The sequence below is a fragment of the Callospermophilus lateralis genome, chromosome X (assembly GCF_048772815.1).
Source record: "Callospermophilus lateralis isolate mCalLat2 chromosome X, mCalLat2.hap1, whole genome shotgun sequence".
Taxonomy (NCBI): domain Eukaryota; kingdom Metazoa; phylum Chordata; class Mammalia; order Rodentia; family Sciuridae; genus Callospermophilus; species Callospermophilus lateralis.
Genome location: NC_135325.1, coordinates 126300248 through 126316076, shown reverse-complemented (window position 1 = coordinate 126316076; position 15829 = coordinate 126300248). Strand labels below are relative to the sequence as shown.

The 15829-nt window shown below is 40.7% G+C and overlaps 1 protein-coding gene and 1 non-coding gene across 3 annotated transcripts; both read right to left on the bottom strand.

The window, feature by feature from the left end:
- Positions 1-666: 666 nt before the first annotated feature.
- On the bottom strand, positions 667-12715 carry Dkc1 (dyskerin pseudouridine synthase 1). Of its 2 annotated transcripts, none has more exons than XM_077107042.1 (15): positions 12611-12715; positions 11899-11966; positions 11363-11449; positions 9649-9740; positions 9210-9394; positions 8545-8609; positions 7954-8080; positions 7591-7721; positions 7033-7176; positions 5129-5249; positions 4137-4255; positions 3286-3389; positions 2749-2857; positions 2040-2177; positions 667-1590 (listed from the first exon to the last, which is right to left on the bottom strand). In XM_077107042.1, the coding sequence occupies exons 1-15, from the start codon at positions 12624-12626 to the stop codon at positions 1519-1521; spliced, it is 1578 nt and encodes a 525-aa protein (XP_076963157.1). In that variant the 5' UTR covers positions 12627-12715; the 3' UTR covers positions 667-1518. The 2 variants fall into 2 exon arrangements, with proteins under 2 accessions (XP_076963157.1, XP_076963158.1); XM_077107043.1 differs by having other exon boundaries at positions 11899-11963.
- Positions 7362-7494, bottom strand: LOC143639571 (small nucleolar RNA SNORA36 family). The gene has a single exon (XR_013154719.1). It is a non-coding gene; the product is annotated as a small nucleolar RNA SNORA36 family (small nucleolar RNA).
- Positions 12716-15829: the final 3114 nt, after the last annotated feature.

Here is a 15829-nt window from a genome sequence, read left to right as displayed (position 1 = left end):
TCTAGATGCAGTTTAAGATTAACAGAAGTTCCCTACCAGAAAACAGTGCCTGCATGACAGGTCTCCAAGGTCTCGTACCCACATAAAACACCTTAAAGCTCTTGAGTAGGATCTCATTTAAAGCTTCCTGCCAAGTTTCCTATAGGGAGAAAAACTGAGGATGGGGTCCCAGCTGTGCAGCTTGGGGAAGCAGACGCTCAGATGAGCTGGTGCCAGGGTATGTTCTTCATATCTGGCTAGAGCTCGGGGGTTCCCCTTTTTGCATGCCAAAACTCTCCCACAAAGTGTTGCTTCTATTTTCTTGGTTTGGGGCACCAAATTGGAAGTAATCCTAGACCTTGCCAGAGTCTTATGTCCCCAAGGCCTTCAGGTTCCTGCCCACTCACCAGCACTAGAACTGATAACACTAGCAGGCTCCAACCAGTAAGTTAGGAGTCCGTATGTCTGCAGGTACAAATAGCACCCCCAGGACATAGTTCCACCCCGGGGACACTATGTAACAAATCTACTTTTCAGTGCTTTTAAACAAAATATTGGATTTATGGCCCCTCCTCAAGAATATTTTATCCTATTAGACAGGCCTCAAGGTGAATGTTCTACAGAAATGTAAAGCTAACAAAGGAAAAGAAAATTTTACACAGGACACTAAAGTCCCCAGATTTTTAATCAAAACATTTTATATTTTTTTTGTTATGCCAGTTTGAGATTACTAACAATTATAAAATCCAACAGGAATACTTTAGAAATGCCATGAGTCAACTTTAATATGTAAAAATTACAACACTCTTCTCCCAGCAATAAGCAAGTCCATTCTTCAAATGTAAATGAGGGTTTATAACATGAGGGTACAGGAAAAGTTGTTTCTGCTGCAAACACACGTAGCCAGATGGATTTGGGTAAATGCTGCTGTACACACAAGCACTGGACGAGTACACAAAGGACTGACAGCTAGGCCAGAAACAAGATGGACAGTACTGGGCCTGTGAGGCCCATACCCAACACCAGAATAGACCACTGTCCTCAAAGGCCATTGGAGACAAGATTTCCCCAGTGAACAAGTTGGTTCAGTTACTCTTTCATTTATCAAGAGTTCTACACCGTTTCATTGAACAGACTTAATTTTTACAAACTTTTTGAACACAGAAAATAAAAAAAATAAAATAAAATAAAGTAGGAGAGAACTATAATGTTAAAAATGGTCATTAATAAACAGATTCAGACAATTACTGGACAGTTCTAGGTCTGAAACTGAGGCTTCCCAACTCAAGCAAGCATAGAAGTCAATGGCATACAATCTGTCTTTTTTTTTTTTTTTTAATCCACCCACATCCTTAAAACAGGACAAGATGGGATGACCACAACAGGTAGTATCACTGAGGTTTCAAGTAGCAGCTAAAATGTGCCAGAACTCTCCACCCTGTCCAGAACCTTTGTTCTACTCCCTCAAAATGAAACTGTTTTCTCAATAAGGCTTTCATCTCTCCCACCAGCTGGGCACAAGGCTTAATGTCACCTTCACTACTCAGACATCACTTCCACCACTTTTGCTTTCTTCTTCTTCTTCTTCTTCTTCTTTGTGGTGTCACTGTCCTGGAGAGAAGAGAAACAAGCTTACAGCATCCATTAAGCAAAACAATTATGACTCCCCACAAAGAAAATCTGATAAATTCCACATAGGTTTGTAACCCTTTTCAGGACTTGTAAGGACATTCTGGGATAAATTTTGCATGTGAGCTGATGTCTGTGACATCCTAATGGTCTACTTTTGTAAGCTGAAACATTCGGATGATGAAGGTATAAATTCTTCCTACCCACTGTCAACAGAATTTGAACTGGGCCCATTAATATAGTATGTCCCCATGTTCATCCCATGAGAGTGGACAAGGCACTCCAGAACATAGGGAAGCACTAAAGGTAAGAGATCAAGGTAACATCCCATCCTTGTGTTATAGCTTCAACAGTAATGAAGCCAGCACCACCTAATTCTTTCCCTAGTCAAGGACTAAGCTAGCCCAAGGAATCCAACTGTTTATACATACCCCATCTCCAGGCTCGCCCCCATGCTCTAATGCAGCTTTGGCCTTTTTGTCTTTCTTATTCTTCTTCTTTTCCTTCTTGATCAACTGGGGAGCTGCTGGAGGGTTCTCATCACTTTCACTCTCACTCTCTCGCTTCCGCTAAAATGAAAATGATTGGTTGAAAGTTAGATCTTTGTTAGTTACAGACAAGAAAAGTTCAGTACATCCAAAAGTCTTAAGAACCCAACAAGACCCAACAGTAAGTAAAGCTGTGGGACACAACAGGAGTACCACAGTCGCAGCATGGGATTTAGGGACTAGAAGGCCCTGAGAAGTCATTTCTCTCACAGGTGGACTACAGGACCTAAGAGTGGTCACTAAATTCTCACAGAATGTAGGCAAAGTTGGAGTTCACATCTGACAAGTGAGAAGTTCTGCCAACAGTTTATAAGTCACTAAGTGTCACCCAAGTTGCCACCATATACTTTACTTTCACCCTTTAAACACTGGACTGCTGCTGGCTAGTCTCATTCTCCTCACAGCAGACACACAGGGAACGTGAATCAGAGAAGCCCACAGAGCCCAAACCAGGCCCCCAAGGCGAATATGAGACATTATCCGTGTATGCACTGCAGCTAGGATGAGGGTGAGAAGCTGAACTGAGCCTAACACTGGTGCTTAGAATTATCTCCTGAAGCACATTTCCAACAGACCATGGCATGCCACTCACCTTTGGGACTTTTACAGCTTCAGAAACTACCTGTGGGGCTTTTACCACTTCAGCAACTAAAGGTGTGGTTTTTAGTACTTCAGCAACCACCTCTCTTTTGCCAGAATCACTGAAATAGAAGAAGCAGTAATAAGTCAAATTGGCTGAGCAGCTTTCCACAGCAGTTCTGCTATATTCTGAGTTATTCAGCAATACTGGGTAAGCCCAAAACCACCACAAACATACTAACTCTGGACAGAACTCACCAGTTACTATTACAGACCTACTCCCTCGAAAGTCAAACGACCAGATTAGAAAGAACTGTGTGCTATACAGGCCTGAGCCCTTACCTGGCCCAGGCAGCCAAGGTTTCACAGAACCCAGCGAAGAAAACTGAACTGAAGCACTGGGTCCTATAGTTGGGCACTTAGCACATTTGCTCAAAATAAAACTCTCACTCTCTACCAGGGATCTGCAATCTCTTATCCTCATCTGTCATCAATGTCCAAATGAAAAGTTTCCTGTCTCTACCCAGTTCCTGAAACATCTTACCCTCACCTGTAGTCAATGTACTCCTGCTTCCAGGTGGCAGGAGTGTTATCTGTGGGTTTGCCATGCTTGTCCAGAAGACCTTGCTTGATCATTAGCTTCTTCTGACTTGCCTGGTAGTACATTGGGTTTAAAATTAGAATGGTGTATCAATGCAAAAAATAGACATTGTGACTGCACACTATATCCTTAGACATACCCTGCTTACACAGAATGGCATAATATTTCTCCCTTGTATATCCTAAGAAAAGCGTCCCCCTCCTCTGCAGAATTGTCCTCAATTGTTCCCTCCCCTCTTCACCTCACCAATACCTAATCCATCCACCCTTCACACTGCTTTAAAAGACAATCCCTTGCCCAGATTCCCCAACCCTGGGGACCTCTCTGACCTTTTTTTTTTTTTGGTATCAAGGATTGAACTCAGGAGCACTCAACAACTGAGCCACATCCCCAGCCCTATTTTGTATTTTATTTAGAGACAGAGTCTCAATGAGTTGCTTAGTGCCTCACTTTTGCTGAGGCTGGTTTTGAACCCGTGATCCTCCTGCCTCAGCCTCCTGAGCCACTGGGATTACAGGTGTGCACCACTGCACCCAGCATCTCTGCACTTCTAACAGCCATTAACTTGGCTAAAATTCAGCATCCTACTATGTATGTATTTAAGAAATGCCCAACTGTTTTGCCCCATGAGGCCACAAATCTTTGAGGTCTATGATGCAGCCTGACTCTGTTCACTGTCAACAATCCAACATGATGCAAGGCTACAGTAGTAAGGACACACCAAGATTTATAAGAGCAGGTACTCAACAGTAACACAAAGCAAAATAACCCAGCAAGGCCTAAAACCCAGTCCTACTTACCTTTGGACCCAAACCCCACTTCCGAGGGTAGGTATCTCTCTCCATGATCACTCTCTTGATCTTTGCTACTATACCATGGTCACAGGTAGAGATCACTGCTGTGGTCATCAACGCAATAGCTGTAGGCATTGGAAAGAAAAGAATGATTTGAAGGGGAAGGGCTTGATAACTGATGAATCCCAATTCTACTGCTTCATGACTTTTAAAACCCCACTTACAGCCCTGAGATCTACTACCTTAACAGGGGTTTCCTTTGCTTAGACTATGAATATGGAGAAAAATCCTCCATTATAGGAATGAAGCTTCTGAAATTATGCTAACTTTACCAATTTAAAGACACCTAACGAAAGCAAGTGGATACACATGGCAGGTTTGTGGCTTAGGACATGTATAGGCTTGGCACACATGTCCCCTAAGAGCCATAGAATGTTACAAGAAAATGGATCCTGGAAACTTCAATCTGTGGGATTGAAGCCTTCTATGACTGCCTCACCTGCTCACAGAGTGAGTTGACATGCTTTGCTTTACTTCTGGTATAAATTAGAACTATTAAATGAATAGTCTGACTCACTCATTAAGAGGGGCACAAGGTATTTAAAGTCATAAGGAGTAACCCAATAGTAGCGAAACTTTCATAAATTAAAAAAGTTACTTATTAAGCTACCTGCAAGCAGACAAGGAGCAAAATAAAGGATCTTTATTTTTGATTACCACAGACAACTACAACCACTCATCACCAGTGATTTCCTATATTCTCTCTCTCTCTGGAGAGCCAAGAATCTACTCATATAAAAGAGAAATCCCATTTATCTCCTCCTCACCTGCACCTGACTGACCTCCCCCTTTACTGTGACCATCTGTAGACCTTAGGAGACACCATGAATAGATCAACTTAAGGAGTCAGTATGTGCAGACTGGCTCTCAGCAAGCATAGCGATGATGCAGAATGGATCCCCATCTCCAGAACTGATGAGGGTGACACCCCTCCTTACCCATGCAGATTGCTTCCCCCTTGGTAGTGATGACCACAATCTCCTGGTTGACCTCAATGCCATCTTCATATCGGAGAACACCTGGCAGCATAATCTTGGCCCCATAGCAGATTGCATTTACCTACAGAGATGGTATCACATGTGAGGCCCCCAGCCACTGCCCTCCATCCCACTCCTACACTCTATAACAGGAGAGGTGAGAGCAGGAAAGGTAGCTAACGGCACTGATAGTTCAATAGGACATCAAGGGTCACAGAATAGTAGCAGCTACTTACTGCATGCTAGGCACTGGTCTAAAAACTTCACACATCTCATTATTCCCATGAATCTCTAGTTGCTGAAGAACACAGCCCTCTTTCTTCACTAAGTTACATAATCAGATATTTAGGTTCTACTTTTCTCCTATGACATATAGGTGCTGTCATTTTAAACAAACCTGCCTTAATTTTCATGAACTGCCCCCTACTAACTTTTACCAGGAGAAAGAACAACACATTTACTGGAGATGCAAGCAGTAACAGAATCCCAAAGTAACTTGCAAAAAGTTAAGTAGGCCTGCTCAATCACATAAATTTTGGCATATAACTTATAAGCCAATGGTTAACTCCCTAGAGTTTGATGGCATCCAATGCATCCATGTATCTCATGACATCTTGTCTTCTCTTGACCACATTCCACCCTCTCCTTAAATTCACCCAGAAGTTAATAGCCTGATCCCAGAACATCACATTTACATGTGACTTTTTTTCAATTCTTAATAGTGCCATGTTTTAATATACCTCTTTAATCTTTTAACCTTTTATCATAGACTATGACATAAAAATGCACCATATATGAACACACAATTTTAATAATTGAATACAAACAATTATCAACCTCAAATTATTACATGGAAATATCCCTCAAGTTAGAAAAAAATTTATGGCTACATAGTATTTAACAAAAATTGATTATGAACCAAGCCACAAAACAATCTTAACTTATAAAAGCCTAAATTCTCTAATCATATTACAATTAGAAATAAAAAAGCTATTTTAAAAATTCCAGACCCTTAAAAAAAGAAAGGGTCAAACTAAAATAACTGCATTTCACTTGCATTACTAAGAGGACTACTCTTTTTTGTTTGTTGTTATTTGGTAATAGATTGACACTGGATCCAGGGCACTTAACCATAGAGCCACTTCGTACCCACCCACTCCCCCCTTTGAGACGGGGCCTTGCTCAGTTGCTGAGGCTGGCTTTGAATTTGTGCTCCTGCTTCAACCTCCCTAGTGGCTTAGATTACAGGCCAAGATGAAGACTTCTTCTCTTAATTATAAGGCTACATAGTAAATCTGCTAAGAAAAAGGCTTGATAAGCTCAGTGGGATCTAGATTTCATTGCCTCAAACTATAATTTATTTAAACAAGAGTTTTTATTAAAATTCCCACAAGATAAAAACAGTTTATAGATCTGAAACTTTAGTCTCAAAATTTCCCCATCAAAACAACTTTTTCTAACAATAATTTAAATAAGTCAAGGTTTCTTATGCACATGAAGAAGTAACAAGTTAAAGAGAGGCCCAATTTTTTTGTACCACCAAGTCTATTACCTGAACCAAGTTACTTAGAACTGTTAAAGTCAATGTTTAATTTGCTCTATTTTTAAATAGAAGGAGAATTAGCATTAATCCTTTAAAGATATATATATGGTTTTGACTTCATAGATGTTTCCGTTATTAACAGCAGAGAATCTAGCATCTAACCTATGCCAATAGGAGGGGAATTGGACCCTAAGGAAAATGATAAATGTAAATTGACAGTACTAATGTTTCATTTTTAAAAAATAGAATGGTTTCAGAACATGGACTATCTCATCTCTGGAGTACATCCTAACCAAATGTGGGCTCTTAATCCAGAACTTACTGCACTATCTTTCATAACCAATCGTTTATGGGATGTCAACAGCTTTTCCAAAGGGTAAACAACTCGCCGCAGGTAACTCTCATCCTTGTGGTTATCATATAGCCACTGAGCATCAAGCACATCATGCATTGTCACCATATGGTCCTGAAAAGCAGCCACAGATGAAAGTAATTCAGTGTCTTCATATCTCAAATATCCACCAGAACCCAAACTTCTTAAATTGAAGGTTAACTACTTGTGAACTTGTCTGCTAGTCTAAGGTCATTAGGAATCTTCAGTCTCTTAGAATTGTTATTTTAACTGTTGCTAAATTAGATTTAAGCAGACATTTTTGTAGACCAGGAAGTAAACAGAATAGATTAATATTTTCTATCTGATCATCTCCCCTAGTCAATTTTAATGTTCCAAAGTTTAATTAACAGAACAGGGAAGCTGCCCTGAACTGAACTCAACACTTTGGAAATTGTCTTTCCCAGGATATGAAGCATGTAAGGTTCCATCAAGGGCTGGCAGATATTAAGAATCAGTTCTAAAGCCTCTAACCCCACAATGGCATACCTTTTCACTCATGACTCCAGAACGAACCCTCCGAAGTTCCTGCATCTGACCACCAACTCCCAACAACAAGCCAAGGTGTACACACAGTGTCCGAATGTAGGTGCCAGCCTCACAACTCACCCAAAAGATTCCTGAGACACATATACAAAAAAAGTAGCACCTATTTTACAGAGTAAACACATATTGGTTGTGAACCTGAGTTATTCTCCATCTGAGCCATCAGGACTAGAGAAGACAGATGCAGGAGAAGAATATACAATACGCTAAGTGCATCTTTTAACAACAGAATAGAACCCTCAAAAATGCATTCCTACTCACTTGCAGTCTGTGGCAATTCAGTTCCTCACAGGTCTAACGACTCACCTAGTCTTCTTTCAGGATCATATTCAATCATTTTGCTCTCATAGATAGTCCTCACTCGGAGTTGCCTCTTTACTGCAGCAATAAGTGGGGGTCGCTGGAACAGGGCACCTGTCAGAGTTTCTAGGGCCTAAGAATAAATACAAACCAAAGCACTTTCATCACATAGATTCTTACATAAGTTTAAAGGGCATATTTGGGGAATTTATAACACAATTGAGACACAGGTTTATTTCAATTATTAAGATCAAAAATACCCTTTTTAAAAACATCTTTATTTTATTTTTTTTTAGTTGTAGATGAACACAATACCTTTATTTTTATGTGGTGCTCACAGTGGAACCCAGTGCCTCACACATACCAGGCAAGCACTCTACCACTGAGCCACAACCACAGCTCTAAAATGCCCTTTCTTTAACTACTCAGGTAAGGGTTTGTCCCCACCTCCAGTATTCCCCTCCTCAGGCTAGCTAAGGAAGCCCACTGAAAAGGGCATAAGAGATGATAAGCTAGGAAAGCTAACCTGTCTCCACATAATTAGGGGCTCAGAAACCCAAGCAGTCTAAGGTGCCCTCCCTACAGTGGCAGACTTACCCTAGAAAGCTGAGTCCCCCCTTCAATAACATTGTGCAGCCGGACAATTCCCACATACTCTTTGCCTGAAAAATGACAAGAGTAGTCAGGTGTGGCCACTAAGTTTTTTTATACTTCTAACATTCCTAATCACTGCCATTTTGCATAGCAGAAAAAGCAGATATTTCACATCATGTTTACATAAAACTTTTATTAAAAGACAGATTTCATGGTGCTGATGGGAACAAGAAATGAAGTTATTTTTTCTCACTTGGAGGTCAGTGGGGCTGACAAGAACAGCTGGACACCCAGTACAGAGCCCAATTAGAAAATACCTTGCTAAGGTAAGTAGAATTTTCTCAGGTGAGAATGAGAAAAAGGGTACTTTAGGCAGCAGGAGAGGAGCCTGGAATGATAAGCCCAGAGCTGGACAGAATTCTGCCTCAGTGTTAGAAATGAATTCGTTGACTCAATGTGCACATGACCAGTATCTCAAACTCCAAAAGAGACCAACCTGGGTCTGGCAAAGGACAGAAGGGCATATGAAAACCAAAAGAATATCCCTGCTTCAGGAATTTCTCTCTCCTAATTAAGAAATTTCCAAGAGCCAAAATGCACAAGGGAAGCAAATGCAGAGTGCCTTCCAATCTCTAACTAGCCAGCCCTCTGCTCCATCTTTCACATACCTGCACTCTGTTGTGATTTCACCAAACGTGTTGCACGTTCTATGCACACGATTAAACAGCCAGTCACCTTTGGATCCAAGGTGCCACTGTGTCCTGTCTTCTCTACCCGAAGTATTCGTCGGATCCAGGCTACCACCTCATGGGAAGAGGGGTTAGAGGGCTTGTCAAGATTAATAAAACCTGTCCTAGAATGGGGAAAAAAAAATGTACTACCTGTTCTGAACTCTTCAACCAAAAACAAAAATCACTACCACCACCATCACCAACAATAATTTTCTGAAGAATTAAAAAGAAAAAAAAAAAAATCCATCACAGATATAGGTTATATATCCAGGGAAAAGCCATTCTAAGATGCCACTACCTCTTTGAATATGAATAATGTGAAAGCATTATTTTGAAAAGAACTTGATTGAACAATGCTTGATCCCAACACATTTACCTGATATAGTCCCCAATCTCCCTCTTCAGAGGATTTGAACCACAAGGAAGAGGTGTATAGTGTGTTGTCCTTACATTTAGCTTATCGAAATTCTAGAAAGCAACAATATAACACAAAATAAATGAACCACTGACACATCTAAAACAAGAGTTAGCACCATCATCAACCCTTAAAGTTCATAAATCTAGATTTTTGTGTCTACATTACCATTAGTTGCTGTGACAGACTGTTAAAAACTCCTTAAATACTGGGAAAACTCCCAATATTGGAACAAGACAAATTTGAGCACTTACTTGTAGATTTAAGTCATTGCTCTAGAAAAATCGACTTACTGGGGTACTATAGAACACATACTGGGCTTCATTGTGCAGGATTTGAATAAAACATGGAATAGCTTTGATTTTCTCAGCAACAAAAGAGCCAAAAAACTGGCAATGTTTCTGAACATGGCCATCTTATTCTTGCTCCATATGCCCCACATCTCTGCTCCTTTGTAATCTCCTGAAACATGATCACCAGTTGGTTAAGAATTCACTACCTGAAGTCTATCTTTCATCATCAGTTTAGTTTCTTCATGGTACTTACAACAACAGCAATAATGTTTCAACTACCTATCTCCCATTCCTGGAGTTTGGGGACCTTACATACCCTGTTTATTAGCGTATTTCCAGGCCAACAACAGAAAAGAGATATTGCTTAAATGACAGTGATTATCTGGCCAAGCAGAAACTCAAACTGATTAAATTATATAAATACCATTCTTTCATCATCCCATACACAATGATTTTTATTAAAACTGTCAAGGGATATCTCAGTAACTTTTTTCTCTAAGACTCATAGCTGTTATCCATTTTTTTTAGTTGTAAATGGACACAATATCTCTTTATGTATTTATTTTTACGTGGTGCTAAGGATTGAATGTAGTGCCTCACATCTATGAGGCAAGTGCTCTACCACTGAGCTACAGCCCCAACCCGAGCTGTTACCCATTTTAATTGTGAAAATTTTGAAAAGAGTGTAATTTAACTCTATTTCTCAAGTACCCAATTTAAACCTCAAAGAAACAGTGAATACTATATGTTAGAAACTGTGCCTAAATACGTTTCATAGTACACCTAACCCTCAGCCCAACTTCCTAAGTGAAGGTATTATTAGCAAACTGCCTTAAAAAGTTTAAACAACTAGTCCAAGATCACACACAATGTGATTCAAATAGGTCTGGCCTAAAAGCCCAGAAGTAAAGCAATGCAAGTCTGGTCCACAAACTGGTGCAGGTGTACAAGATGGAGTAAGTTAAGAAACAAACTTGTTTATAAATTTTGATAGTAATTTAACATTGTGGTGACATTTTTACTGTACAACAACGTTGGATGCACTGGAAATTTTAAAATAACCTGGCCCTTTATCTCAGATACCTGAAATGTCACTGTTTTAGACTGTGATTTATCATAGTAGCATTTGTTAAAGTGAAAGATTTAGTAGTAAATATGCTTTTTTATTTATTTTAAAATATTTTTTAGTTGTAGATGGACACAGTATTTTATTTATTTTTATGTGGTGCTGAGGATTGAACATAGTGCCTCAGGCATGCAAGGCAAGTGCTGTACCACTGAGCTACAACCCCAGCCCCTAGTAGTAAATATTCTTAATTAACTGTTTAACAATTAGAAATAGTGTCAAAGTCAGACATCAACCTTTTGCACACAGCACATACCTTTAGCAACAAGGGCCACTGAGATGTATCCAACTGAGCCACTTTGGATTCTGGTTTGATAAGAAATTCTTCAGCATGCTGTATTTCCTTCAAGAGGACAGATACATGACCTATTAGATCTTTCCATCTATTTTGAACAATTCCATTACTACCACAGCGGTGTATGCCTTTTAAATGACAAATAAGGCATTGTGTGCCTTTTCCTCAGAACCTCCACAGGGAAGAAATGAACCAGAAGCTCTTTAGGTGAAGTGCCATTAAGATGGGTGCAATACATTTAAAATAAAAGGAAATGGGGGTCTGCTGATCGGACAAGAAAGGGAAATCCAGGAAGAACAGTTGCTGTTGCCAACAGCATTTTGTAAACTATGTATAATTAGAAACTTAGGTTGTCTGCCTTTGGCTTTTCAGTGTTTTGGCTCTACACAATGACTAGTGAATGCTAGCCCATTCGTTGAGAATATTTAACACTTCTTTAGTTTAATATGTTAAGTAGTCTTTTTAGTCAAAGCAAAGTAAAACACATCCCCACTTACAGCTACATCTTCTTCTTGTAAAGACTTCCGCTCCTTTTTCTTCTTATGTTTCTTTGGTAAAATAACTACTAAAACAAACACGAGATTTGGTAATTTACCTCAGAACAAACGAAACAAAACTGAAAGTTAAGGCAGGTAGAAAAAGGATTTTAACCTAACACTGGTGCAGAAAACTCAAATGGGTAAGGCCAAACACATGGGTCGACTGCAAGCTGTTGCACGTGCTGATTTCCCTTCCAATTCACCACGTGGCTGTGGCAGGGCTCAAATACCCAACAGAAGCGCTCACCCATGGGCCAGAAAGTTCCACAGGCGGCCACTCAACGGTTCATGCGGGTTTGTGTTCTCTAGGACGTTTTGAACTCGGAGTTATCCCCATTCCGGGACCACCCGGCCTTTTTCCCACACCTTCTTAGTACCCTCGCTCCCTTCATCCCATGACACTAATGACGACCCGAGTTCTAGGTGTACTCTCAGAGGTGGGAAGCCTGAAACCCGTGGAGTACAGTTGCCGCGAGAGCTTCTGCTCGACACTCCTCCGTGGAGTCAGGGCCAAGGGGCAAGGTCGGCCTAAGGTCCGGCGGATACGCGGCAGACCCACCAGCGAGAGCAGGCAGCAGGCGCGGGGCCTGATGCTATCTCCCCACCCCTGGCTCCTCAAGACTTCAAAGGGTCGCCCAGGTCTCACTACCAAGGCGCCCGCAGCCCTTACCTTCCTCGTCCGCCATGTTGTACAGCACCGCGTGCGTTCCAGGCACGCCACTCCTGAAAAAAATACCGCAGACTCCCGCCGCTAGGGTCCGTCAGGCTGCGCCACCAGGACCCGCCCACCCGCGCACCGCCCGTGCGTGCCGCGCCGCAGGGCGGGAAGGGGAGGGACTACACTGGGGGTGGGGCCTGGGACGCGCGCGGGCCATCTGCTAAATGTCATTGGCTGCCTCTGCCCATTGCCGGGCATGACTGCGCATGTGCTTGAGGACTCACCCAGCCTCTGATGGTTCCAGCTGGAGGCGCAAGCGCCGCGCGCCTCCAGGGCCTGGACCGTGTGGGTGTGGCCCTGGCAGTCGCTTGGTAGTGGTCTCAGCTTTGACTTCCCACACTCAGGCTCTGTAAGTAGAAACCCGCGGCCTTCTCACGCCTACCCGTTCAAGTTGGTGTCAGAACAATTACGTTGAAAAAATAAAACGTTGAGGCACAAGAAGGATGAAAGCCCTTTGCTGCTTGGAATTTACTTCCAGTTAGGGCGATGCTGACCAATAGGAATAGAGAGCCATGTGTGGACCTGCACATTTTCCAGCAGCCACATGAAAGAAAAATAAAAGGATAAAAATTTCTTATAATAAAGAATTTTATTTTGCCCTGCATAGCTGAGATATTACCATTTCTGGTGGCTTTTCTCCACCATTACTGCTATCTATGACTCGTGTAGATTTTTCCAGTGGCCTCCTACAGGTACATCTATTTCTACTTTTAGATCCTGTCCCTTCTCTGCTCAAAATCTTTTAAGGCTTCCCATTGTAGTGGGTTGAACAGTGGTCCCCCAAAAGCTATGTCCACAACCTAACCTTCAGACCCTGTGAATGCAACAGTATTTGCAAAAGGGTCAGTGAATAAATAATGAAGTTAAGGATCATGAACTCATCCTGCATTACCTGGCTGAGCCCTAAAACCAATGGCAAGCTCCTCACAAGAGAATGGAAAAGTCAGAAGAGGAAAAGTTCAAGTGAAGGTGAAGGCAAAGGTTGACATGCTTTCAGATTTCTAGCCTCTGTAATTGTGAAAGAGTAAATTTCTGTGGGTTTTAAGTCACTGGTTTGGAGATAATTTGTTATAATAGTCCAAGGAAACTAATACACCATCTCACTAAAGAGCAAAAGCCAAAGTTCTTACAATGGCTATGAGAATTTGCCTCCAATTCTTCTTCTTGAGTTCATGTCCTTACAATCATGCCCTTTAATTCTTTCCTCCTGCCATGATGGCTATTGCCTGTTCCTGAGTATTATAGGGTCATTCCTCCATCTTGGGGCTTTCATACCTGCTCTTCCCTCATTGTCTGCTCCACTACTAGAATATTATAGCTTTATCAAGGCAGGAAATTTTTGTCAGTTTTGTTCACTGCGATATACTCCTTCCTATAGGCTACAAACTGGAACCAAATTGGATTCTCTCCAAGGATATTCATAGCACAATTATTCACAATAGCCAAAGGGTGGAAACAATTCAAATGGCCATCAGCAGTTGAATATATAAACAAAAAGTGGTCTGTCCATTCCATGGAATATTATTTACCCATAAGGAAGGAATTAAATATGATATTAATACGTTTTACAACATAGATGAACCTTGAAAACACTATGATGAGTGAAAGAATCAAAAGACACAAGGCCACATATTATATGATCCCACTTACACAAACTGCTCAGTATAGGCAAGTCTAGATAGAGACACATTAATGGTTGCCTAGTACTAGGAGGTTTAGGATAACACTGGAAATAACTGCTAATGAGTTATTAGCAGAAGCAGGGTTTCCCTTTAAAGTGGCAAAATGTTCTAAAATTACATTGTGGTTATAGTTACATAAAATTTTAACAATTGTGGAATAAGATGGCCACTCATTACTGCTCTGAATAGATTAAAGGACAATCAAATTCCTTGAATTTTTTGTTGAGCTTATGGACAAAATTTCTATAACCATGCTCAAGGAATCACTTTTATAGCACAAAAATGGTAACCAAAACCCAAAGTTATATTTTGATCTAATGCCATATCAAATTACAAAACTCAGTGAATTTGCAGCTTTGTCAGTTCTCTAAATAAAAGTTCATGCAGGGCTGGGGTTGTAGCTCAGTGGAAGAGCACTTGCCTAGCATGTGTGAGGCACTGGGTTCGAGCCTCAGCACTGCATATAAATAAATAAAATACAGGTATTGTGTCATATATATATATATATATATATATATATATATTTTGCAATGATTAGAAAAGAATAGAACACTGAGATTTGAAATGGGAATAAAAAAGAGAACAGGAAGGACTGAGAGTAGGAAGAATCCCTTGCACATTAAAACAACAGTAGGAGTTAGCAAATAGGTATCAGTAAAGAGGCAATATTTATACAATTGAAATTTGAAGGTTCTTTTATTTTGGTACCAGGGATTGAACTCAGGACCTCTCAACCACTGAGCCAAATCTCTAGCCCGATTTTGTATTTTATTTACAGACAGAGTCTCACTGAGTTGCTTAGGGCCTTGCTAAGTATCTGAGGCTGGCTTCGAACTTGGGATCCTCCTGCGTCAGCCTCTTAAATCACTGAGATTACAGGCTGCACTCAGCTTTGAAGATTCTTGACAACACGTTTGAGAACATAATTTAAATCATATTTAAATATTGGTATAGATATTGTTCCATGTGAAGATCATGTCTAGATCAAGAATCCTGTCCTAGAATTTTACCTGCAACGGACAATGGAGTTTGGGTGAGAATAGACAATGATTTAAGTAGCTTCTTTGTTGATAGATGATGATAAATATTAGAGACATCCCAGATTATTTTCATCACATTGTCTTCACCACATCTGGCCAGATAACCAAAAGAAAGTTACCTGAGAATTCACAACAGTACATGGAGGACTTTACTTCTGATACCAAATTCTATGCCAGTTGGAAATACAGCCATACATCATTGCTTAAAATGGGACAAGTTCTGATTACTTCATTGTCAGACAAATATCCCAGAGTGTATGTGCACAAACCTGGAAAATATAGCTCAATTACTCAGCATGGTGTCTTGATGCAGTCATAATGTGCATGAAGCTTCTGCCAGCTTAACATGGCATATTGGTTCACAGTAAGCTTTTCTTTAGATGAAGAAGAGTACACACTAAAATAATGATAAACAGTGTAGTACAGTAAATACATAAACCAATAATAGT

What these genes read in the sequence shown, in the direction of transcription:
- Dkc1 (XM_077107042.1), bottom strand. An exon ending in AGTGGCCCTTGTTGCTAAAG is followed by an intron (nt 9,741 to 11,362) that starts GTATGTGCTGTG and finishes GTTGCTTTCTAG; the next exon opens with AATTTCGATAAGCTAAATGT. An exon ending in AGTGGGGTTTGGGTCCAAAG is followed by an intron (nt 3,390 to 4,136) that starts GTAAGTAGGACT and finishes ATGTACTACCAG; the next exon opens with GCAAGTCAGAAGAAGCTAAT.